The 26,104-nt window shown below is 46.4% G+C and overlaps 1 protein-coding gene across 2 annotated transcripts in view; it reads left to right on the forward strand.

Annotated features, from left to right (window-relative positions):
* The window catches only part of LOC147661250 (E3 ubiquitin-protein ligase TRIM39-like), a 134,428-nt gene that overhangs the window by 20,142 nt on the left and 88,182 nt on the right, over positions 1–26,104 (forward strand). For both annotated transcript variants that reach the window (XM_086951199.1, XM_086951200.1), the window contains exon 2: positions 9,275–9,370. In XM_086951199.1, the coding sequence (XP_086807325.1) occupies positions 9,275–9,370 (96 nt within the window). The remainder of the gene's footprint in view (positions 1–9,274; positions 9,371–26,104) is intronic.

A 26,104-nucleotide genomic window follows, 5' to 3' on the forward strand; every position in this document is an offset into this window, starting at 1 on the left:
GAAGAAAGCTGAGCAGTTCCAGCGTGATAAGGAGGATAAGGATAAGGAAGTGTTTGATAGACTACAGCGTATGACTATAGATAAATGTTATCCTGCTTTGCCTACGGAGTCGGAAAAGAAGGAAGAGGCAGTTGAGGATCCTTTAATGTCTTATCTTATGAAGTCGCCACCTCCGTACGTACAGGGTACCGCAGCTCCTGCGGTCCCTGCCGTACCTGTTCTTCCGCCTATTCTTCCTCCGCCTGTTCCTCAACCTGCACCCGCTCTTCCGACTGTTCCTGCTCCTTTGTCTGTTGCTATCCCTACTGCTCCTCCGCTTCCACATACTCCTGCTCCCGCTACTGCTCCTGTTTTGTTAACCCCTGCTGCCATTACTGTTTCTACTCCTTCTCTTGTTAGTCCTGTGTCGTATCTCTCTCCCTCTACTCGTGGTCGTGATTCTCCCCTTGCAGCTAGTTTCTCTCATTCACTCGGACCTGTTCCTGGGTCTGCTGGTTCCGATGGTCCTCAAAGACATAGTCAGCTTCCTGGAAACAGAGAACGTGTTGCGCTCTATAATATGGCAATGGGTTGGATGGTAAACCCTCTTAGAAATCCACCCCGTGTTGTCCTTGAAACGTTTTGTCAATTCAATATACCAACCCAGAGATATGTGTTTAATGAAATGTGTAAATTCCTTCATGATCAGATAGCGGCCGATGCGCCTGACGAGGTGCTGACCGCCCTGTCTGAGCTTCAGCTTCAGTTCTCAAATGGACTGATATTAGATACTAACGTTCGACGTGCTATTGAGCGGTTGCTGTCTTTTCGTCCCGCTCCAATACCTCATGCATTGTTTGTCGAGGATATTGAAAACCAACCAGACGAGTCTGGCCAATATCCTATGCGTGAAGTTCCGCCGGTTTGGATACCACCTAATCCTAATGCCGCTCCTCCGACTACGGTAGGGCATTTCCAGAGAATATGGATACATCTCCCATGGAAACGTTCGGAAGTGCTACAGGTGAAGCAATCTTTGCCTGATCCGCGCAAAAATCCTACTGGGTATTACAAGGAATTATCGCAGCTCGTAGATGCTACGGTAATGAATCTTGCCGATATCGACATGTTGTTCGGCAATGTCGTACCGCAACCGGTATGGGCAAAGATTCGGCAGGAGAATCATGCGACTGAATTAGGCGGTGATTGGGCTGCCATTATAGCGGCAGATGCTGGACAAGTGGCTGCTACCAAACCCGACCAATTGATTACTGCTCTTCCTCAGCGAATAATTACGTTAATGAAGACTCTTATGCCAGCTATGAGGGTCAACTGGGACAAATTGTCAGCTTGCAAACAAAAGAAAGATGAGAGTGTTTCCGACTTCTTTACGAGGTTTGAGGAAGCATTCATTGACCATAGTGGACAGGATATGGGTACCGAGGGTGGACAGAGGTTGTTTGTGGATAAATTTGTTTCGAACTTATTGCCCGATTTGAGCAATAAATTGAAGAATTCGGAAAGTGCATGGGCCGTTTCTACCTCAGCTCAGATATTGGCTACGGCACAATATTATGAGAATAGGGAGAAAGAGGAGAATGACCGTGCTGACAAAAAGACGAAAGAGCTGAAAACTAAAGAGCTGTTGCAACAAGCGTATCCTCCGCGTTCGAATCAGAATGCACCCCAACAGAATAGATCGCAGTCGCAATCGAATCGATCGCAGCCGCGTAATGATTCCTCTTCCCAAAGATCATCGTTGGGGTACAATCAATGTGCTTATTGTAGACAGGAGGGACACATTAAATTCAACTGCCCTGTTTTAAACGAACGTAATAGTGGTAATTCGTCTAGAGGAGGCCGTGGTGGTTCGCAGCAGGCATCACGTGGTAGAGGTCGTGGTGCTCAGAACGATCGTTCAGACAACTCATCTAATTCTAATAACTGTTTTGATCAACGTGGATCGTCGCAAGGGCGATCTGCGCAGTACAATGTAGACGATTATTACGTCGATCAGGGAACTGACGACAGTAATTACTAGGACCGCCAAAGACAAGGAGAGGGAGTGGTATCAGTTCCGGTTGATCAGAGAGGGCCTTACGTCGCAGTTGCTACATCGGGCGTCGTTGAGCCTTTTCTGTTGGACACTGGTGCAGCGAAAAGTTCTATCATGCATTCGAAACTCCCTGGCGCACCTTTGTCTGGCTTAACAAATGTATCCGTTGGATTCTCTGGCGCCCCCGTTAGCAATCCAGTCTCGCGCCCTTTGCCCCTTACCATAGGGCCACGTGAGCTAGAAGCTCCGTTGATTTTGACTACTGGTTGTGGTGAAAATCTTTTGGGCCTGGATTTGCTTAAACGTTTGTATGCAACTTTGTATTGTTCTCCTGCGGGTGTAAAGCTTACGTTAGGAGAGAGGGTTGTCTCTCCTATGTATCTGTCTCTCGATAAGCTTCCACCGGAATTGAGTTCTCTTCCTGCGTCTTTGTGGGCGACGGGTCCAAATGACGTGGGCCTACTTGATATCTCCCCCTATGTTGTTCAGTTGAAAGCTAATGTGCGATTGCCACGTATTCCCCAGTATCGTATCTCTCTTGATGGTGAACGAGCATTGTTAGCGATCATTTATGATCTGATTGAGAAAGACGTTATTGAAGGGACTCGGGGAAACGTGTGCAATAGCCCTGTACTGCCCATTCTTAAACGTACTGATCCTTCAAAACCGCCTGTTTATCGTTTTGTTATCGATTTACGGGAGGTGAATAAAATTGTGGTTCCTCAATTCCCTGTTGTGCCTGACATCACAGCGCTACTGACTCTGATTCCAGCTACTGCATCGTGGTTTTCGGTGATTGATCTGAAAAATGCGTTTTTCAGCATCCCGATTGCCGAAGAGAGCAGAGACCTTTTCGGTTTCTCTCTCGGTGGACGTAGCTTCCGGTTTAAACGCGCTCCTCAGGGCTACTGTGAAAGTCCATCGATTTACAGTCAAGCCTTGAAGGGTCAACTGGATGCGTTTCGATTGCCGGTTGGTGCGGCCTTAATCCAATACGTCGATGACTTATTGGTGGCTGCTGATACTCAGGACATTTGCAAAATCGCTACGGTGTCATTGCTGCAACATCTCTGTAAGTTGAATCATAAGGTGTCCCCTTCTAAACTCCAATATTGTTGTCAAGAAGTAACCTATCTAGGTCACTTATTGTCAAAGGAGGGAAGGAGGTTGACCCCAGAGAGAATTGCAGCGATTGCGCGAATGACTGTGCCAAAAACCCAAAGAGATGTGCGTGCCTTTCTAGGTATCACGCCGTACTGCAGGCAGTGGATTCCTAATTTTTCATTGCTAGCGAAACCATTGGTGGCTCTTACGTGCAAGGATGTTTCAACTCCTTTACCATGGACGGAAGAATGTCAGAAAAGTTTTTCTGAATTACGTGATTCATTGTGTTCGGCTCCTGTGTTGGGTACTCCCGACTACAGCAAACCGTTTACATTATATGTTCACGAGAGGGAAGGTTGTGCTTTGAGTGTCTTAACGCAACCGTTTGGTGGTAAACAGCGTCCATGTGCATATTTTTCCTCGACCTTGGACCCAGTAGCTAGAGCATTGCCGAGTTGTTTGAGAGCAACTGCGGCAGCTGCGGTCTCCATCCGACAATCAGCAGGATTGGTCATGGATAATATGCTTACGGTGATGGTTCCGCATGCAGTCGATACTCTTTTGAATCGTACGAAAACTCAGCACTTGACGAGTGCGAGGTTGTCTGGGTACGAGTTGACGTTATTGGCAAGTCATATTCAGATAAAACGTTGTAATGTTCTGAACCCGGCAACTTTATTACCGATTCGTGCAGAGTCAGATGAAGTAGCAGAACATGATTGCTACTTGAGGACCGAGGAAGAAACAAAAGGTCGAGTGGACCTTAAAAACACCCCATTGGAAGAACCAGATGGTACATTGTATGTGGATGGGTCATGTTTTAAGTTGCCGAATGGCGATGTGACTACCGCTTATGCTGTTGTAACGTTGAATACTGTTGTTGAGACTGCAAGATTGAATCAGAATTCTGCCCAAGCTGCGGAGTTGATTGCTCTCACTAGAGCATGTGTGTTAGCAAAAGGGAAACGTGTTAATGTGTTTACCGACAGCCAATACGCTTTTGGCGTCGCGCACAGTTTTGGACGATTGTGGCGAGAGAGAGGTTTCTTGACGTCGCATGGTACGAAGATTCAGCATGGACAACTTGTGAACGATCTTTTGGATGCACTGACGTTGCCTACGCAAGTAGCGATTGTTAAATGTAGTGCGCATCGTAAGGTGACGGATGATGTTAGTCGTGGTAATGCGTTTGCGGATGAGATTGCTAAGGAGACTGCCTGGAACCTTAACACTCGAATGTATGTGACGAGTTCGGTTAGGTGGCCTACAGAATCGAGTTTGTGTGAAGACACTATTGAAAGCGTGAAAGAAATTCAGAATGAGGCCACCGAGACTGAAAAGGCGAAGTGGAAAGAAAGCACCGGAAAGTTGGATGCGAGTGGTTGCTGGATTGATTTGTCGGATCAGAAAAGATGGTTGTTGCCCGATGCTTATGTGCTGGCCGTTGTGACAATGGCACATGGGTTAGCACATATCAGCGTGAAAGGTATTTGTAAATTGTTGTCGCCTGTATGGAAGAATGATGGCATTACGAAATGTGCTGAACGTCTGGTGAAGAATTGTATGGTGTGTATGATGTACAATCCTGGCAAAGGAACCCCAACTCCTCCTGGCAGTTTTGCTCCCCCTTCGTATCCCTTTGAGGTGATTCAATTGGACTTCATCCATATGGAGCGATGCAATAACCTGAAATACGTTTTAGTTGTGGTTTGCGCATTCTCCCGATGGATCGAGGCCTATCCTCTCAAAGACAATACTGCTTTGTCGACTGCGAAAATCCTACTGAAGGAATATTTTCCTCGGTACGGAATGCCTAGAGTCGTGTGGTCAGATAACGGAAGTGAGTTTGTTGGAAGTGTGATGAAGAGTGTGTGTAAGGGCCTTGGAATTAATCAGAAATTCCACAGCGCCAATCATCCCCAGTCAGCTGGATTAGTTGAGGGGTATAACGGCACCCTTAAACTAAAGCTAGCAAAGATTCAGGCTACGACTGGTCTTTCGTGGCCTGACGCTTTACCCTTAGCATTACTGTCAACTAGAGCGACTGTACACTCCCGAATAGGGCTCAGTCCCTATGAAATAGTGTTCGGCCGTCCTGCGAATGTGTGGGGGGTTCCTAGGCCAGGAATGTTTTCTGATCTTGAGTATCCAATGTTGATTGACTATTTACATGACTTGACTGCTAAACTGAGGTTAATTCACCAACAGGTTTACAACGCATTGCCGACGCAGCAGGAGGGTCCAGGCCACCAGCTCCAACCCGGAGACTGGGTGGTGACGAGAAACTTTTCACGCAAGAATAATCTGGACCCGAGGTTCACCGGACCTTATCAAGTGCTCCTGGCCACGAGGACTGCCGTTCGTCTCGAGGGACGTAAAAATTGGGTGCACGCCACCCACACTAAACGAGTCCCCATCCCTTTGCCGGCAGACCCGTGGGTAAGGAGAGGCATTGCGTCAATAGAAACAGAAACATTGCCGGCGTTTGTACCTTTTAGTGACGCACAGCCTGTTGGAGAATCCTCAGCGCAGCAGAAAGGCATTGTTGAACAATTGTCATCAAAAGACTCAAGACCAGAACAATCAACTGATCAGCAGGACGCTGTCTCTTCAACGGATCCTTTGTTCGACGAGCAGACACGTCCTGGGAAAAACCGATACTCTTTGCGATCTCGCACTAAGGACAAATAAAATATTTTGCTTTGCTGAATTGACAACTGCATTATCCCCGTTTTCCGTGATCAGTTTTTGAACATTCGTATTATTGTAATTATTCCTGTACATATATATTGAGCTTCCTTCCTTGTACCTTTTTTTGCTTCCACAGTTGAGAGACTTTGTGCTTGCATATACATATTGTGCATTTTAAGGCCGTAGGGCCGCGCGCGTACTTCCTTCTGGATAGTAGGTCTTGACGTTAGGTTAAAGGCCGTCGGTTCCTGGGAACTCCTAGGGATTGACTATTGCTACACAGAACGAAGTGCGTCAAGAAACGTTGCGGACGGTCGTAGGGAATGGCATTCTCGAAGCTGAATGATTTGGAGGGAGCTAAGGCGCACAGATTCAAGCTGCAGCGACTCAGTCGTACCAAATGTTTTATATTTCAACTGTTTGTATTATTTTTGACTGCTTCTGCACTGTTGGCGGGTGGGGTGTATTACACGATGTCTTACTTCTTACCTGCTACACCTACTCCTACTCCTGACCCTAAACTTGTCTCTACTGTTTCTCCTCATTCCTTTCACATGTTACCGGAACACGAGCAGGCTAGACGTGTAGAATTCCGCAACAATTCCTTTATTCAGCTCCTTCATCAGCATCAGTTAGTGGTGAACACTACTAATTGTTGGGTGTGTGGGTTGATGCCACATACCACGGATAAGGGAATTCCATATCTGGTGTTACCGTATAGTTCCCAAGGGTCAGCTCGAGCATTCCAAACAATGTTTCGAAGCGCACTGGGTTTCCACCCCATTCGAGAACCACGTTCCCCCTACTCTGGTCCTACCTCGTATCAAAAGCCTTTGTCGATAGCAATAGAGGATTTGGATAGCGATATCTATGATCCCTCGCTCATTCCCGAAGAAGAGGTACAAGCCTATAGAGTCCTAAGTAGAGGTGAATATAGTGTGTTCAGCAGCGAAAAACAGCTTAAAAACTCGCCTCCAATATGGGTCGTACCCCACACTGGTAATTTTTGTCTCATGGGTCGCGGCCGAAGATCGAAAGCCCGACTTGGAGAAAGTGCTTGCACCGAAAATTACATGCTGCCGATGGTCTCGTCCCCTGTGTTTCTGGCTGCCAAGGGTACATACTTTATCTGCTATGATCGTGCATATGCATGGTTGCCTGCTGACTTCATGGGCTCATGTTTCATTGCAAATCTGTTGCCTCCGACGTTCACTGTAGATGCCGATTATCATAAGACTCGAGTTGTACGAGGCGTAATTAGCGAAGAGGATACTGCCGGTCAAGAGGCAGGAGACTTTTTCAAGGGTTTCCTCCCGTTTTGGGGACCTATGGTTAATAGTAGGAACCTGAGACAGTTGACTCGAGTGGTAGAATCAACAGCTAACATTACCGCCAGTGCCCTTGGTAATATCACCACAGAACTTCAGGCGGATAGACTTATGACGTTACAAAACCGTATGGTTTTAGATGTCATCTTAGCAGATCGAGGTGGGGTATGTAAGGTGATCCATTCGAGTTGCTGCATTTTTATTCCAGATAATGCTCCAACTGTCTATCAAGCCATCTCGAGGTTGCATAAGATCTCCGAATCCATACACGTGGATGTAGGGGATTGGACGCTGCTTGGATGGTTTTGGGGCCTGATGTCGACTTGGGGTTGGAAGATTCTGATGATCATTGGAGTTGTTGTAGTGTTCCTGTTCACGTGTTGCCTTTGTGTGCAGTGTGGTCCTGCCTTATGTGGCCTCTGTGCTACAACGTGTATGAGACAGCCGCCTGTTACCAATGGGACTCGGTTGGACAGAGCTATGCTACAGCAACATCTCGATGGTCTGATGAATATCGAATATGATTCCGACTAGTGCTTGCCTACATGAGGGCAAAAGGAGCGTCTGAGGTTCCGTGACAAATGTAAGTGGTGCATTTGACTCGCACGAATATAGTCGAGTCTGGTATCTATGAACCGCAAATGACGAGTTTGGTGGGTGTGTGCAGTTTCGCTGTGCTAACCTAAACCGTTCGTCTGTTACGTGGGTATTTCTATCTGTACCCACGGGTTCCATCTTAGATACGGCATCCATTTTGTCTCTTGCCCTCAAGTAGCCAGCGAACGGACGTTGTCCGCTTCGCGACCCTGGGACTCCCAAGATATTTGCGGAAGACACATGTTCTTTGTAAGTGTCTTTATGACGAGGGGGATGCTACTGTAAGGCAGATGGCGCCGCTCGAGGCTCATCTTGCCGCACGGACTTATTGTCTCAGCCGTGCATCTCATTAGGCACGTCCCTTTGATGCCTGTATCTCGTGTTTCCCGATACCTCCCCTTTTACACCCTTTTCGATCTCCCCACTGTCTCCGTCTTCCTCGGCACCTGTCCTTGTTCCTATTTCGATCTGTTTTACTGTTGATTGGAATTCGCTAATGATGGGAAGATGGGTTTTTACAGTTGGGAACCGCCAAATGTTTCCGCACTTATGTTCCGGACCTCATGTGTTTCAAAGTGACCAAAGCGACCCCTCTGGGGGATGATGGTGGGAACCGGGTTGTAAACCTTTGTGTATCATGTTGTCGTATGGGTAAAAACTGTATAAAAGGAGCGATCCACAGAACCAATTTGAAGCAGTCTCCCCAAGTTGCACGTGGTGTACTTGTCGTGACTTCTGTGTTCCCTGCAGCAAATAAACCTTGAATCTTTGACGCCGAAGGAAGTGTCCCGTGTCTCTGTGATTCGTACGCCGGAGCAGGTTACCCACGAAGGTTTCAGGTGTTGTGCCCTGGCACCGCTGGGTCTTAAAGAACCCAGTCCTTCAATGCGTCTCGTCATAAATGCTCCGCCAGCTACTGTGCCCATCATCACAAATTGTATATCTGAGAACATGTCAATCCTCACGATTCCTTTGCTATAAAACATGCACAGCATCATAGACCCTATACTACCTAACCCGTGCATTGTAATTCCTTTAGTAACAGACCAATCACCATATCCTCGGTGCAGAGAACATGCCAATGATAGAAATTCTCGTCCCAATGACTATACCTGTCATGAATAATCATGTGCCTGATATGAAAGCCCATCATCAACTTTCTTATGCTAGAAATATATAAAATCACCCCAATATGGCATCTAAGCATGTCGGTTATCAAAAAAACGAAAAACTTTTCTGGTGAATATCAATAGTCCCTTGCAGAGACCAACATGCCATGAGAAGTGTTTGCCCAGAGACTATGGCTTACAGAATTACTGCCCAGATAAAATCTTGTCAGATGTACTGCCCAGATAACATGCCACAGGCGTTACATTCCCTCTGATAGAGGCATCTTCATGTGGTTTGGCAGTAACAGATAATTTTATTAAAAGACCAATATAAAGTATGCATCTCAACCTCTGAAGGATAGTTGCACAATATGTTTATGGTTTTGAACGTGTGGACTTTCTTGTTTTAGGAGAAGTTTCTGAGTGATCTTGATGGATTGAAGAAAACGATGGAGGATATTCTTGAACTTCATCGCTACGAAGAAACGAAAGTGACAGAACTGGAGGTAAGGGAACAGGAACTGATATATCATTAGGGGGGAGCAAGCACCCTATCAAATGCAATCATTACAGTGGCAACACCCTGCAGGATTACTAGTAGTTATCAAATGTCATACCGAAATATCATATCCAGGATATTGACTAACATGAAATGGTGTAGGAATAAGTAAGTATAGATGTACCATTCTTTACTCCATTTCTACATATATCTGAAAAATAAATAGATGTGGAGTTTAGAATGTAAATAAAATTATACTCGCCTACAAATAGTTACCACTCATGAAGTGGCTAAACCTTCTGTATTACTTACTGTCCTGCTGTGGTATTGGGTTCTCCAGGCCTACATACTCCGCATAATACCCGCTACACCATAAGAACAGTTGGCACGGAAACTAGAAAATGTAAAAGACAAGTTTATTAAGACCCCATGGGGTGGTGGTACATTCCTACAGCACCCTTCGGCAATGCAAGAAGTATCACCACGAACATCAGTGTAAGTCCTTCTTTTATACAGTTTTACAGACATTAAAAGATGGGAGGTACATGGTTACAGAGTTTTAGGTACATATATGGTCATTTTTGGAACACAGACAACTCATGGGTGGGGTTACAACACCACTGGTCAGTTTGGCGGAACATTCCTAAGTGATGACTGGTCAATCGGAACTGCGCATGTGCGGGCTTGACCGTTACTAAAAATAGCCTGTTGCTGGGCAAACTCAAGTGGTCAGTGGCACGGACAAAGGACTAAAGGGCACGCTGACCACGAGGCAGCCCGTTCTCTAAAATGGCCGCCGTAATCATACAAAATGGCGTTTAACACTAAGGCCAAGATAAGGAAAATACGTGTAGCAAGAGCTTAACGCTAACCCAGTCATTGTCAATTTACGACAGACGACCCTTTTAGCGTTTAGCTACCTCATAATGGCATAATCAGGATACTCCTCCTATATCGATAGACATAATTTGGGCCACTTCTTTACGAATTATTTGTTCATTTTGGGCAAAAGCTCGCCTGGATGGAATGTAAGCAGATAAACACATAGAACATAATACAGGACCACATTGAATACATAAGCATAAGAAGAAGAATATCCCAATTATTATACATAAGATTGTCAGTAGCTTCCAGCCCCATGTACTAAGCATTGACCAGAACCACCCCGAAAAGGTCCATGTACCATTGTCCGGATGTATCTCCGCAGCAATTTTATGTAATTTGGATATGGCATCATATACGGATGGGGAATTGTCTGGCACGTAAACACAGCAACTACTTCCGATAATTCGGCATGCCCCCCCCCCCCCCCCCGATCGGCTAGAACTACATCTAGAACCGTTCGGTTCTGAAGCGTTACAATTCTAGATATTTGAAGTTCTTCAGTTATATTCCCCAATGCAAAAGCAGTATCATTGGCAACAGCTTCAACAACACGAGTCAGTCGTCGTATTTTCCGACTGTTCAGAGCAGCTCCCACAAAAGAAAACAAACCCAAATTGAAATCTACATATTGTTGCAGTGCGGTATCTGTCTGGTCTATGTCTTCATGGACTACTGCTCTTTTGACTCTGTTCAATACAAAGTCATGATACAAAACATAATCATTATGATACATTGGCGGGGCAATAAATACAGGGGGCAATACAAAAGAGATGTAGCATGTTCCTAACCATCCTAACGGGAGACGATGATAACCTTTATTGCCACATATGCAGTATGTATTTCGGGAGGCTACAAATGAAATGCCATTCGGGCTATCAAAGGTAAGTGTGGTGTTACATTCACTTCTGCCAACTGGGATTGTACCTTTATTACGTATACAGAGATCAGCCTTTGTATCAATGACATTAATAACATGAGAATTGGACATGTTAATATTTCGTTGGTTGCTGTAAATTCGTGGTGCAGATACATTATCAGGGCGGTACTCCTCCCATTCGAACCTAGTACCCTCAGCTTGTGGATAGCCGTCCCGATCATTGTAGCATATTTTATTTAAACGGAAAAGCAACCCCCCTTTTGTTGGCAATCGCAAAGTAAACAGGAGAGTGTACCAGGCATTGCAAGACCCGTTGTGGGAAAACGGGAGTGGGATGAGCGGTGTGCCTCCTTTCTTTTGGTGTCCAGGCAACATCCCGCATACCCAACAGTTAGAAGTGTTCGTCATATTGTGGGTGTGATGCAAGATTTGAATGAAGCTATTGTTCAAGTAAGTCTGTTGGTGCCGTTCTTCATGATATGGTAAGGTGAAATGAAAATGTTCAGATGGAGCCGGGGTAGTCGGCAACAAATGTTCTCGCACAGGTATCACAAGTTCTACTACCCAGGCTATCGCAGCTATTACCACAATTGTCAACACAAATAATACAGCACCAAGGATTCTTTTGTCTCGTGCTGCAGAAGACGCCATAGTTCAAAAGTTCACAATGTCTCAAAATGTACAACTAAAAATAAAAATATGAGTGCTGAGCTCCGAGGTAGCCGTTGTTTTCTTCTCCGGGGTCAAGACGGGTGTCGCTACTCTTGGCAGAACTGATTTCCCCCCCCCCCCCCCCCCCCCCCTTGAGATTCCCGGCTTCCATTTCACAAACCCCAGAGCGGTAACTCAACCAGTCTCGCACCAAAAAAAAAATCTTCCTCTTATCGTGGTCGCAAATTGTATCTTTGTCGTCCAGAAACAGTGTGGTCCGGGAAGGCTCCCTCCAATTCGGCCGACGTCACAGCTGGGCTCTTTTCCTCATCCAAGATATCTCTGTAGTCAGATAGCACAGTAGGATTCACTAGGTCCGGAGAGACACGGCGGCAGTGAGTAGAATGCACCCACCGCTTCCTGTTGGTCACTCGCACCGCCGTTCGGGTTGCCAGCAGTACCTGCTCGGGGCAACGCCACCTCGGTTCCAAGCTGTTTGTTCTCTCGAAGGACTTGATCATCACGTAGTCCCCAGGACGAAGATTGTGAGCCTCTCCAATGGAGTTGTTAGGGAGCGCTTCTCGAACCTGTTGATGAATAGAAAGCAAATCATTTGTTAATCGTGCCAAATAATCGTTCATCATTATACAAGGCACATCATGTAACAATCGAGGCTTAGGAACTCCCCATATATTCATCGGCCTTCCAAACACCACTTCATAAGGTGTGAGGCCAGTTCGAGAGTGCGGCACTGATCTGATAGAGAGTAATGCTAACGGCAAGGCATCCGGCCACTTCAAAGACGTGGATGCCACAATCTTAGCCAACTTTAGTTTCAAAGTAGCATTGTACCGTTCAACAAGACCTGCGGACTGAGGATGGAACACAGCATGAAACTTTTGCTGGATCCCCAATCCCTTCAACACGTACTCCACAATTTTCCCAACAAAATGGGGACCATTATCGCTCCACAAAAATTTGCAAACGCCATATCGAGGGAAGTACTCTTTGAGCAAAACCTTAGTTGTTGTCAACGCTGTATTATCCTTCGTGGGGAAGGCCTCAACCCATTTGCTAAAGGCACACACCACCACTAAGACATGCTTAAGGTTATTGCAACGCTCAAGCTGGATGTAATCCATTTGTAGTACCTCGAATGGTGCAGAAGGTGGAACAAACCCTCCTTTCGGAGTATGCGTCCCTTTTGCAGGATTGTGCTGTAAACATATCAAACAGGTCTGCACTACTCTCTTGGCCGTGTTAGCAATCTCAGGATGCTTCCAAACCCGCATTAACAATCGAAGGATTGCAAGAGCTCCAACATGTGCCAACCCATGTGTCATCTGGACCATCGCTTGCAAGTAAGCTGCAGGCAATTTCCATCGTTCCATATCTTTACTCCTCCAACAACCTTCATCATCCAACACTCCCTCTGTTGCCCAGGTTGCGAGTTCTGCTTCAGACGCTGATTTCTGAATGTCTAATATCTCCGCTCTAGCATCATGCCATCGCTCAGCCTGCGACTTCACTACATACATTGGGAAGTCATTTCGTGACATAGCCGTTTGTCTCGCTATACTGTCTGCAAAAGCATTACCTTGTCCCACTTTGTCAGTGACCTTTTTATGTGCACTGCATTTAATTATCGCCACTTTCTTTGAACAAAGTAACGCGTTTAGGAGATCACGCACTAGCTCTCCGTGCATAATATGTACTCCATGCGAAGTCAAAAACCCACGTTCTCTCCAGTAGGCCAAAGTCATGCGCTACTCCGAAGGCGTACCGGCTGTCTGTGTAGATGTTCACACATAAGCCAGCACTCAATTCGCAGGCTCTGGTCAAAGCTATTAGCTCCGCTGCTTGGGCCGATTTCTGTGGTATTGGTGCTGTTTCTACCACTGTCTTAAGTGTCGTGATCGCATATGCTGCAGAAGTTGTGCCATCTGGCAGCCTCAAACACGATCCATCAACCCACAGTTCCCCATCCACATCTGGAAGTGGCGTATCCTGCAAGTCGACACGACCCTTTGTTTGTTCTTTGGTCAGGAAAACACAATCATGGTGTTCTTCCTCCTGGCCCTCAGCAACCGGATACGGCAATAAAGTGGCTGGGTTCAGGGTAGCGCATCTTTTCAGTGTGATATGTGGCGCCAGAAGTGTGAGCTCATATCCTGTTAAACGTGCGCTCGTAAGATACTGGGTTTTCGTTTGGTTTAACAGAGCGTCCACTGCATGGGGAACTAACACCAACAGTTTGTGTGACAAAACTATTCCCTCACTCTGCCGTATAGCTACTGCTGTTGCTGCAACTGCTCGGAAACACCCAGGTAACCCTCGTGCTACAGGATCAAGAATGGCTGAGAAGTACGCACATGGCCTCTGCGTATCCCCGTGTGTCTGCACTAACACTGATAACGCGCACCCATCTTTCTCGTGCACGTACAACGTAAAAATCTTTGTGTAATCTGGTGTACCTAACACGGGTGCAGAGCAGAGGGCCTGTCTCAATTGTTCAAAACGCTTTTGGACATTCATCTGTCCATTCAAGGGGCATTGGTGTAGTTTTGGACAATAAAGCTAACAAAGGTTTGATAATGTGCGAAAACCCCATTATCCACTGTCTACAAAAGGACGTTAGTCCTATGAAGGCGCGTACATCTCTCTGAGTGCGGGGGACTGGTGTATCTAAAATCGCTTGAATTCGATCAGATGTTAATGCACGCCCCTCCTTAGACAAAAGATGACCGAGGTAGGTCACCTTTGGTCTACAGTATTGTAGCTTTTTCTTAGAAACTTTATGATTATTCTGAGCCAAAAAGGAGAGCAAGGCAAGAGTACTTTCCTCACATTGTGCATAGGTGTCTGCAGCCAATAGGAGATCATCAACATATTGAATAAGGGCTACTCCAGATTGCAATTCAAATGAATCGAGCTGTCTTTTTAAAGCCTGGCTATAAATGCTAGGGCTCTCTGTGTAACCTTGAGGAACACGACAACATCTATACGATTTATTATTTAACGTGAAGCCAAATAGGTATCTGCTGTCAGGATGAATGGGAACGGAAAAGAACGCATTTTTAAGGTCAATAACAGAAAAAGTCGTTGCAGTGGGGGTGACCAAAGTAAGTAATGTTGTGATGTTAGACACCACCGGGTACTGGGGAATTGAAGGACTGGGTTTTTCTAAGACCCAGCGGTGCCAGGGGACAACACCTGAAACCTTCGTGGGTAACCTGTTCCGGCGTACAAATGACAGAGACACGGGACACTTCCTTCGGCGTCAAAGATTTCCAGGTTTATTTGCTGCAGGGAACACAGAAGTCACAGGAAGTACAACACGTGTAGGTTCGAGGAGACTGCTTCAAATTGCTACTGTAGGTCGCTCCTTTTATACACATTTTGCTCATAGGTTAACATGGTACACAAAGGTTTACAACTTGGTTCCCATCATAATCTCCAAGAGGGGTTGCTTTGATGCATTCAAGGCCCGGAACATAAGTACGGAAACATTTGGTAGTTCCCAACTGTAAAATCCATCTTCCCACCATTAGTACATTCCAATCGGCAGTAAACAGATCGAAGAAGGAACAAGGACAGGTGCAGAGGAAGGCAGAAACAGTGGGGAGATCGGAAAGGGTGTAAAAAGGGGTGGTATCGGGAAACACGAGCTGCAGGCATCAAAGGGACGTGCCTAATGAGATGCACGGCTAAGACAATAGACCGGCACGGCAAGATGTGCCTCGAGCGGGGCCATCTGCCTTACAGTGTCATCCCCCTCATCATAAAGACACTTTCAAAGGAAACGTGTCTTCCGCAGAAGTCTTGGGAATCCCAGGGTCGCGAAGCGGACAGCGTCAGTTCGCTGGCTACCTGAGGGCAAGAAACAAGATGGATGCCATATCTAAGATGGAACCCGTGGGTACAGATAGATAAACCCACGAAACAAACAAACGTTTTAGGCTAGCACAGCGAAACTGCGTACACCCACTAAACTCGTCATTTGCGGTTCATAGATACCAGACTCGACCATATTCGTGCGAGTCGAAAACACCACTTACAATCGTTACGGAACCTCAGACGCTCCTTTTGCCCTCATGTAGGCAAGCACTAGTCGGAATCATATTCGATATTCATCAGACCATCTAGATGTTGCTGCAACATGGCTCTGTCCATCTGAGCTCCTTTGGTAACAGGTGACTGTCTCCTACACGTTGTAGCACAGAGGCCACATAAGGCAGGACCACACTGCACACAAAGGCAACACGTGAACAGAAATGCTACAACAACTCCGATGATCATCAGAATTTTCCAACCCCAAGTCGACATTAGGCCCCAAAACCACCCAAGTAGCGTCCAATCCCCTACGTCCACGTGTATGGACTCAGATCTTATGCAATTTGAGATGGCTTGATCGACAGTCGGAGCGTTATCTGGAATGAAAATACAGCAGCTCGAATGGATCACTTTACATACTCCACCTCGATCTGCTAAAACAACGTCTAAAGCCATACGGTTTTGTAGCGTCATAAGCCTGTCCGCCTGAAGTTCTGCGGGGATATTACCAAGGGCACTGGCAGTGATATTAGCTGTCGATTCCACTACTCGAGTCAACTGTCTCAGGTTCCTACTATTGACCATAGGCCCCCAAAACGGAAAGAAACCCTTGAAAAAGTCTCCTGCCTCTTGACCGGCAGTGTCCTCTTCGCTAATCACGCCTCTCACAACTCTAGTCTTGTGATAGTCTGCATCAACGGTGAACGTCGGAGGCAACAAATTTGCAATATAACATGTGCCCGCAAAGTCGGAGGGCAACAATGTATACGCACGATCATGACAGACAAAGTACGTACCCTTGGCAGTCAGAAACACAGGGGAAGAGAGCATCATCAAGACCTACGTCTCGGAGCAAGCACTCTCTCCAAGATGAGCTCTCGGACTTCGGCCACGACCTTTTAGACAAAAATTACCAAGGTGGGGTACGATCCATATTGGAGACGAGCTTTTAAGCTGTCTTTCACCCACGAGCGCACTATACTCAGCCTCACTCAGGACCCTATAGGCTCGCACCTCTTCCTCTGGGATGAGCGACGGCTCATAGATATCCCTATCTAGATCGGCAATCGCTATGGCCAAAGGCTTGTGGTACGGACCAGGACCAACGTGCGGAGGACGTGGCTCTCGATTGGGGTAGGAATCTAGTGCACTTCGAAACATTATTTGCAATGCTCGAGCTGAACCCCTGGGAACTATAAGGAAGGACCAGATATGGAATTCCCTTATCCGTGGTATGTGGCATTAACCCGCACACCCAACAATTAGTAGTGTTAACCACTAACTGATGCTGATGAAGGAGCTGAATGAAGGAATTATTTCTGAATTCCGCACGTCTAGCCTGTTCGTGTTGGGGTAAGATATGGAAGGAATGAGGGGACACAGTGGAGGTAGTTTTAGGTTCAGAAGTAGGAGTAGGTATGGCAGAAGGTAGGAAGTACTGTATCATATAATACACCCCACCCGCCAATAACGAGGAAACAATTAGAAACAGAAGGAACACTTGAATCATAAAGCATTTTGTACGAGTAATCTGTTGCAGTTTGAATCTTTGCGCCTGAGCTTTTCCCAAGTCCATCAGCTTTGAAAACGCCATCCCCTAAAACCGTCCGCAACGTTTCTTGACGCACTTCGTTCTGTGTAGCAGTAGTCAATCCCCAGGAGTTCCCAGGAACCGACGGTCTTGGACCTAGTGTCCAGACCTACTAACCAGAAGGAAGTACATGCGCGGCACTACGGTTCACCTGGATGCAAGGTATTCTAATTCACAAATATATATACAAAGTCTCTCAGCTGTGGAAGCAAAAACATATGTATGGAAAAAACTCAATATTTACAAAAATCACAGTTATACGTGTGTTTTGACTGATCGTGGCAAAGGGGTAACGTATATGTCGAGGGACAGAAACGAAAATTTTATTTGTCCTTTATTTGTCCTTGGTATTAGATCGCAAAGAGTAGCGGCTTTTCTCAGGACGTGTCTGTTCATCAAACAATGGATCCGATGAGGGAACAGAGTTCTGTTGATCAGTCAAGTGTTCAGATCTTGAATCCTGTGATGGCAAATGTTCAACAATGTCTTTCTGCTGCACTGAGGATTCTCCGACAGGCTGAGCGTCGCTAAAAGGTACAAAGGTCTGCAATGCTTCAGCTTCAGACGAGGCAATGCCCTTCCTCACCCACGAGTCCGCTGGTAAAGGTATTGGGACCTTTTTGGTGTGGGTGGCATGCACCCAGTGTTTTCGAGCTTCCAAACGGACAGCAGTCCTCGTGGCGAGAAGGACTTGGTAGGGTCCAGTAAAACGAGGTTCAAGGTTTCTTTTCCGGCCAAAGTTCCTCGTCACCACCCAGTCTCCGGGCTGGAGCTGGTGGCCTGGACCCTCCGTCTGCGTCGGCAGTGCTTCAAAGACCTGTTGGTGAATTAACCTCAGTTTAGCAGTCAGATCATGAAGATAATCGATCAACATTGGATATTCAAGATCAGAAAACACACTCGGTCTAGGGACCCCCCAAATATTCGCAGGACGGCCGAACACTATTTCGTAGGGACTAAGCCCTACTCTGGAGTGTACAGTCGCCCTTGTTGACAACAGAGCTAAAGGCAGAGCGTCAGGCCACGAGAGACCAGTCGTCGCCTGAATTTTTGCTAGTTTTAGTTTAAGGGTGCCATTATATCCTTCTACTAAACCTGCTGATTGGGGATGATTGGCGCTATGGAATTTTTGAGTAATTCCAAGGCCCTTACACACATTCTTCATCACACTCCCCACAAACTCACTTCCGTTATCAGACCATACAATTCGTGGCATTCCATACCGAGGAAAGTATTCCTTCAGTAGGATTTTCGCAGTGGACAGGGCAGTATTGTCTTTGAGAGGGTAGGCTTCAATCCATCGGGAGAATGCGCAAACCACCACTAAAACGTATTTCAAGTTATTGCATCGCTCCATATGGATGAAGTCTAGCTGAATGACCTCAAAGGGACATGAAGGGGGAGCAAAATGGCCAGGAGGTGTAGGGGTTCCCTTTCCAGGATTATACAACATACATGTCATGCAATTCTTCACCAATCTCTCAGCACACTTCGTAATACCATCATTCTTCCACACAGGAGACAACAACTTGCAAATACCTTTCGCACTAATATGCGCTAACCCGTGTGCCATCGTCACAACAGCTAGCACATACGCATCTGGCAACATCCATCTCTTATGCTCCGACAAATCAATCCAACAACCATTCGCATCCAACTTTCCCGTACTCTCTTTCCACTTCGTCTTTTCAATCTCGGTGGCCTCATTCTGTATCGTTTTCACACTCTCCATGGTATCCTCACACATACCAGTCTCTGTAGGCCACCTTACCGAACTCGTCACATACATTCTAGTGCTAAGGTTCCGGGCAGTCTCCTTAGCAGTCTCATCCGCAAACGCATTACCTCAACCAACATCATCCGTCACCTTACGATGCGCTCTACATTTAACAATCGCTACCTGCTTAGGCAATGTAAGTGCATCCAAAAGATCATTCACAAGCTGTCCATGCTGTATCTTAGTGCCATGCGATGTCATAAAACCTCTCTCTCTTCACAATCGTCCAAAGCTATGAGCGACGCCAAAAGCATATTGGCTGTCGGTAAACACATTCACACGTTTTCCTTTCGACAACACACACGCTCTAGTCAAAGCGATCAGTTCTGCGGCTTGGGCAGAATTCTGATTCAATCTCGCGGTTTCCACAACAGTATTCAAAGTTACCACAGCATACGCAGTCGTCACATCACCATTCGGCAATTTAAAACATGAACCATCCACATACAAAGTCCCATCGGGATCTTCCAAAGGAGTGTTTTTAAGGTCCACACGACCTTTTGTTTCCTCCTCAGTCAGCAAATCTCAGTCGTGAGGTGCTACTTCATCTGATTCCATACTAATTGGCAATAAAGTCGCCTGATTTAGGACATTACAACGTTTTATCTGAATATGACTTGCCAACAGCGTTAATTCGTACCCAGACAACCTCGCACTCGTCAAGTGTTGGGTTTTAGTACGATTCAAAAGAGTGTCAACTGCATGCGGAACCATCACCGTAAGCATATTATCCATGACCAATCCTGCAGATTGTCGGATGGACACCGCAGCTGCCGCTGTTGCTCTCAAACAACTCGGCAATGCTCTAGCTACCGGGTCCAAGGTCGAGGAAAAATATGCACATGGACGTTGCTTACCACCAAAAGGTTGCGTCAAAACACTCAACGCACAACCTTCCCTCTCGTGAACGTATAATGTAAACGGCTTGCTGTAGTCGGGGGTACCTAACACAGGAGCCGAACACAATGCGTCACGCAATTCAGAAAAACTTTTCTGACCTTCTTCCGTCCATGGTAAAGGAGTTGGAACATCCTTGCACGTAAGAGCTACCAATGGTTTCGCTAGCAATGAAAAATTTGGAATCCACTGCCTGCAGTATGACGTGATACCTAGAAAGGCACGTACATCTCTCTGAGTCGTTGGCACAGTCATTCGCGCAATCGCTGCAATTCTCTCTGGGGTCAACCTTCTTCCCTCCTTTGACAATAAGTGACCTAGATAGGTTACTTCTTGACAACAATATTGAAGTTTGGAAGGTGACACCTTGTGGTGTAAGTCACAGAGATGTTGCAACAACGACACTGTAGCAATTTTGCAAATGTCCTGAGTGTCTGCGGCCACCAATAGGTCGTCGACGTATTGGATCAAGGCTGCACCAGCCGGCAACACAAATGCATCAAGTTGGCCCTTCAAGGCTTGACTGTATATCGATGGACTCTCACAGTAGCCCTGAGGAGCGCGTTTAAACCGGAAGCTGCGACCTCCAAGAGAGAAACCGCAAAGATCTCTACTCTCTTCAGCAATCGGAATGTTGAAGAACGCATTCTTCAGATCGATCACTGAAAACCAAGATACAGAAGCTGGAATCAGAGTCAGTAGAGCCGTAATGTCAGGCACCACAGGGAACTGAGGAATCACAATTTTATTTACCTCCCGTAAATCGATAACAAAACGATAAACAGGCGGTTTCGAAGGATCAGTAAGTTTCAAAATAGGCAGTACAGGGCTGTTGCACCCGTTTCCCCGAGTCTCCTCAATGACATCTTTCTCGATCAGATCATAGATGATCGCCAACAATGCTCGTTCACCGTCAAGAGAGATGCAATACTGGGGAATACGTGGCAGTCGCACATTAGATTTCAAGTGAACAACATAAGGGGAGATGTCAAGCAGGCCCACGTCATTGGGACCTGTTGCCCACAAAGATGCAGGAAGAGAACTCCATTCCGGTGGAAGCTTATCGAGAGATAAGTACATTGGAGAGATTACTCTCTCACCCAAAGTAAGCTTTACTCCCGCAGGAGAACAATACAAAGTCGCATACAGACGTTTTAGCAAATCCAGGCCCAAGAGATTTTCACCACAACCAGTGGTTAAAATCAAAGGAGCTTGCAGCTCACGTGGCCCAATTGTAAGAGGCAAAGGGCGCGAAACTGGATTGCTAACGGGGGCGCCAGAGAATCCAACGGAAACATTTGTTAAGCCAGACAAAGGTGCGCCAGGGAGTTTCGAATGCATGATGGAACTTTTCGCTGCACCAGTGTCCAACAGAAAACGCTCAACGACGCCCGAGGTGGCAACTGCGACGTAAGGCCCTCTCTGATCAACCAGAACTGATACTACTCCCTCTCCTTGTCTATGGCTGTCCTAGTAATTACCATCGTCAGTTCCCTGATCAACGTAATAATCATCCACATTGTACTGCGCAGACCTTCCTTGCGATGAACCACGTTGATCAAAAAAATTATTTGAATCTGACGAATTGTCTGAACGATCATTTTGAGCACCACGACCCCTACCACGTGATGCCTGTTGCGGACCACTACGACCTCCTCTTGATGCACTGCCACTATTTCGATCACGTAAGACCGGACAATCGAATTTCAAATGACCCTCATGTCTACAATAGGCACACTGATTGTACCCCAACGAAGGTCTCTGCGAAGAGGAGTCATTTCGAGATTGTGATCAATTAGACTGAGACTGCGATCGATTACGTTGTTGCGAATCATTCTGATTCGAACGCGGAGGATACGCCTGCTGCAACAACACTTTAGTTTTGAGTTCTTTCGTCTTTTTATCGGCGCAATCATTTTCTTCTTTCTCCCTATTCTCATAATACTGCGCCGTAGCCAATATTTGAGCAGAAGTAGAGACAGCCCACGCACTCTCAGAATTTCTCAATTTGTTGCTCAAGTTAGAGACAAATTTGTCCACGAACAACCTCTGACCACCCTCGGTACCCATATCCTGACCACTATGATCGATGAATGCCTCCTCAAATCTCGTAAATAAATCAGAGACACTCTCGTCCTTCTTCTGTTTGCAAGCTGACAACTTATCCCAGTTCACCTTCATAGCTGGCATAAGCGTTTTCATTAGGGTAATGATTCTCTGAGGGAGATCGGTAATAAGCTGTTCAGGTTTAGCACCACCAACTTGCAAACCATCCGCCGCTATAAGGGCAGCCCAATCACCACCTAATTCGTTTGCATGATTTTCCTGACAAATCTTTGCCCATACCGGTTGCGGCACGACATTACCAAACAGCATATCGATATCGGCAAGATTCATTATCGTAGCATACACGAGCTGCAATAATTCTTTATAATACCCTGCAGGATTTTTGCGAGGGTCAGGCAAAGATTGCTTCATCTGCAAAACTTCTGATCGTTTCCATGGAAGATGGATCCACACTCTCTGAAAATGTGGCAAGACTGCAGGATTTCGAGTAGCATCACCTGGCATCCACACTGGTGGAACTTCATGCATGGGATACTGACCAGGTGCATCTAGCGGTCTCTCAATGTCTTCTACGAACAATGCTCGAGGCATTATAGAGGGACGGAGAGATAACAATTGCTCAACAGCGCGTCGAACATTAGAACCTACTATCATTCCGCTCGAAAACTGGAGCTGTAGATTAGTCAAAGCAGTTAATACATAGTCAGATGCATCAGCCAATATTTGGTCACGTAAAGCCTTGCACATTTCTTCAAAAACATATCTTTGTGTCGGTATATTGAATTGACCAAACGTATCCAATACCGAACGTGGAGGATTCCTAAAGGGGTGTAGCATCCATGCCATCGCCATATTATACAGCGCGGCACGTTCCCTATTACCGGGAAGCTGACTACGTCTTTGTGGACCGTCCGAACCAGCGGACTCAGAAATAGGTCCACGAGAATTAACAAAGTTAGCAGCAACTAAAGGGGTACGACGTCGGGTAGATGGAGAAGTATAACATAGGGTATTAACAAGAGAAGAATCGGGAACAGAAGAAACAGCAGGAGTAAGTAGAACAGGAGCAGCAGCGGGAGCAGGAGTATGAGGAAGTACAAGCGGAGGAGCAGTAGGAACAGAAGTAGGCAAGGGAGCAGGAACATTCGGAGGAACAGGTACAGGTTGAGGAACAGGTTGAGGAACAGGTACAAGAGCAGGTACAGGAGGAACCACAGGAGCTGTGGTACCCTGTGCGTACCGAGGTGGTGACTTCAGAAGATAGGACAGTAAAGGATACTCAACTGATTCCTCTTTCTTATCCGACTCCGTTGGCAAAGCAGGATAACATTTATCTATAGACATACGCTGAAGTCTATTGAAAACTTCCTTTTCCTTTTCCTCCTTATCATGCTGAAATTGATCTGCTTTTCTCATCATGGTAGCAACTCCATCTCTCTGATTACGTTTGAACGATCTAATTTCTCTTTGTTTAGCTTCTTTACGCCATATTCGAAAAGCATCAAACATGGCCGGCCTTGATTTTTTCTTAAACAATTTAGCCTCGAGGTTATCTAATATCGTGGTCTCAAAACTACCATGAGGTGGCCAACTAAGGACGCCGTCCTTCTTAGTATAGCGAATCCAATATTCATTAAAGGTAATCGGACCTAACCCATGCTTGCTGTAGAGCTCATAAGTGGGAGTTCCAACCGGAGGTATCGGACACGAGTCCTCCAGTCGGGAATCCGTACCACAACGTCTAAAACAACTGAACAAAGTACTGCGACCAGGCATCTTGCACACTAGCCGAGTTTCACAAACTTCAAGGGTTACGGGATTACCAAGTCCCTGCAAAGAACAAATACCCTCGGTTTTTGGCGGCTGCAGACGTCAAATATTACAACAAAGAACCAAGTACCAAGAACCACAAATGCAATGGAACCATGCAACAACTAAGCAACCACAACTAAGGACTCTGGGAGCGACCCACAAATACTTAACTCAAAGATCGATGGCGTCATCAGGAAGGCCCGTCAATCGTCTCGCTGTACCAAGGTCTACGCCAGGCGCCAAAACAGGTCTACAGTCAGGGCAGCAGTCCGTCGCAGCCGTCAGGAGGCGGGAATCTTCGCGGGAAAAGTCGTCGGGCCACTTGTTTCGACAACAGGATCGATGAAGCGGGGTGCACCTTCCCTCGGAGATTTCACACGAAGTTCCTCACGATCGTCGGGCTTGGACCGGTACCACTGATGCAGCCCCACGTGGGCGCCAACTGAAGGACTGGGTTTTTCTAAGACCCAGCGGTGCCAGGGGACAACACCTGAAACCTTCGTGGGTAACCTGTTCCGGCGTACAAATGACAGACACGGGACACTTCCTTCGGCGTCAAAGATTTCGAGGTTTATTTACTGCAGGGAACACAGAAGTCACAGGAAGTACAACACGTGTAGGTTCGAGGAGACTGCTTCAAATTGCTACTGTAGGTCGCTCCTTTTATACACATTTTGCTCATAGGTTAACATGGTACACAAAGGTTTACAACTTGGTTCCCATCATAATCTCCAAGAGGGGTTGCTTTGATGCATTCAAGGCCCGGAACATAAGTACGGAAACATTTGGTAGTTCCCAACTGTAAAACCCATCCTCCCACCATTAGTACATTCCAATCGGCAGTAAACAGATCGAAGAAGGAACAAGGACGGGTGCAGAGGAAGGCAGAAACAGTGGGGAGATCGGAAAGGGTGTAAAAAGGGGTGGTATCGGGAAACACGAGCTGCAGGCATCAAAGGGACGTGCCTAATGAGATGCACGGCTAAGACAATAGACCGGCACGGCAAGATGTGCCTCGAGCGGGGCCATCTGCCTTACAGTGTCATCCCCCTCATCATAAAGACACTTTCAAAGGAAACGTGTCTTCCGCAGAAGTCTTGGGAATCCCAGGGTCGCGAAGCGGACAGCGTCAGTTCGCTGGCTACCTGAGGGCAAGAAACAAGATGGATGCCATATCTAAGATGGAACCCGTGGGTACAGATAGATAAACCCACGAAACAAACAAACGTTTTAGGCTAGCACAGCGAAACTGCGTACACCCACTAAACTCGTCATTTGCGGTTCATAGATACCAGACTCGACCATATTCGTGCGAGTCGAAAACACCACTTACAATCGTTACGGAACCTCAGAATGACAATTTTGTTAATTTCTCTCAAATCAATAATAAATCAATAGACTTTGTCGTCAGTGTTTTTCTTAAGGATCGTAAGAATAGGGCTGTTACAGACATTGTAAGGAACTTCCTCCACTACTCCTGCAATAATCAAATCCTGAACGATATGCGTCAGGGCAATTTCACCTTCTCTAGATATCTTATACTGCGGTACACGTGGCAAAGATACGCCCTCCTTGACAGTAATTCGAATAGGCGGGATGAGCATCTGTCCCACATCCGTATCTGATGTCGCCCATAACGTGTGCGGGAGAGAGGCTAATGCTTCAATTTCCTACATGGTACAAAGTCTGCCTGAATCTGGGTAATTGTCATTCAAAATAACCCGCACTCCTTCTGGAGCGCAGTGTATCGTTGCTCGAAAATATTTGAGCAAATCAATGCCCATAATGTTGTCTGGAGTATGGGGTGACAACAAAAATGGACAAAAACCAAAAAATTTATCAATGCAAAATGCAAGAGGTCGTGATAATGGGCTTGGAGAGGGTGTGCCATCGAACCCTGTACATGTAATCGTTTCACCAGACAGGGGAGCCCTTGGAACCAAGTTTTTAGACAAAGCACTACAAGTAGCTCCTGTGTCAACTAAAAACTGATCAGTAGAACCCAAAACGCCCGCTGATACATAAGGACCTCTTTGATCTACTGGCACTTCAACCGATTCCACACCCCATCCTACGCAGTCCTATGCATGCACATAATCCTGACTCTCCACGTTCTCACTCTCCGATATCT

Source organism: Lissotriton vulgaris, unplaced genomic scaffold (assembly GCF_964263255.1).
Source record: "Lissotriton vulgaris unplaced genomic scaffold, aLisVul1.2 SCAFFOLD_3088, whole genome shotgun sequence".
Taxonomy (NCBI): Eukaryota; Metazoa; Chordata; class Amphibia; order Caudata; family Salamandridae; genus Lissotriton; species Lissotriton vulgaris.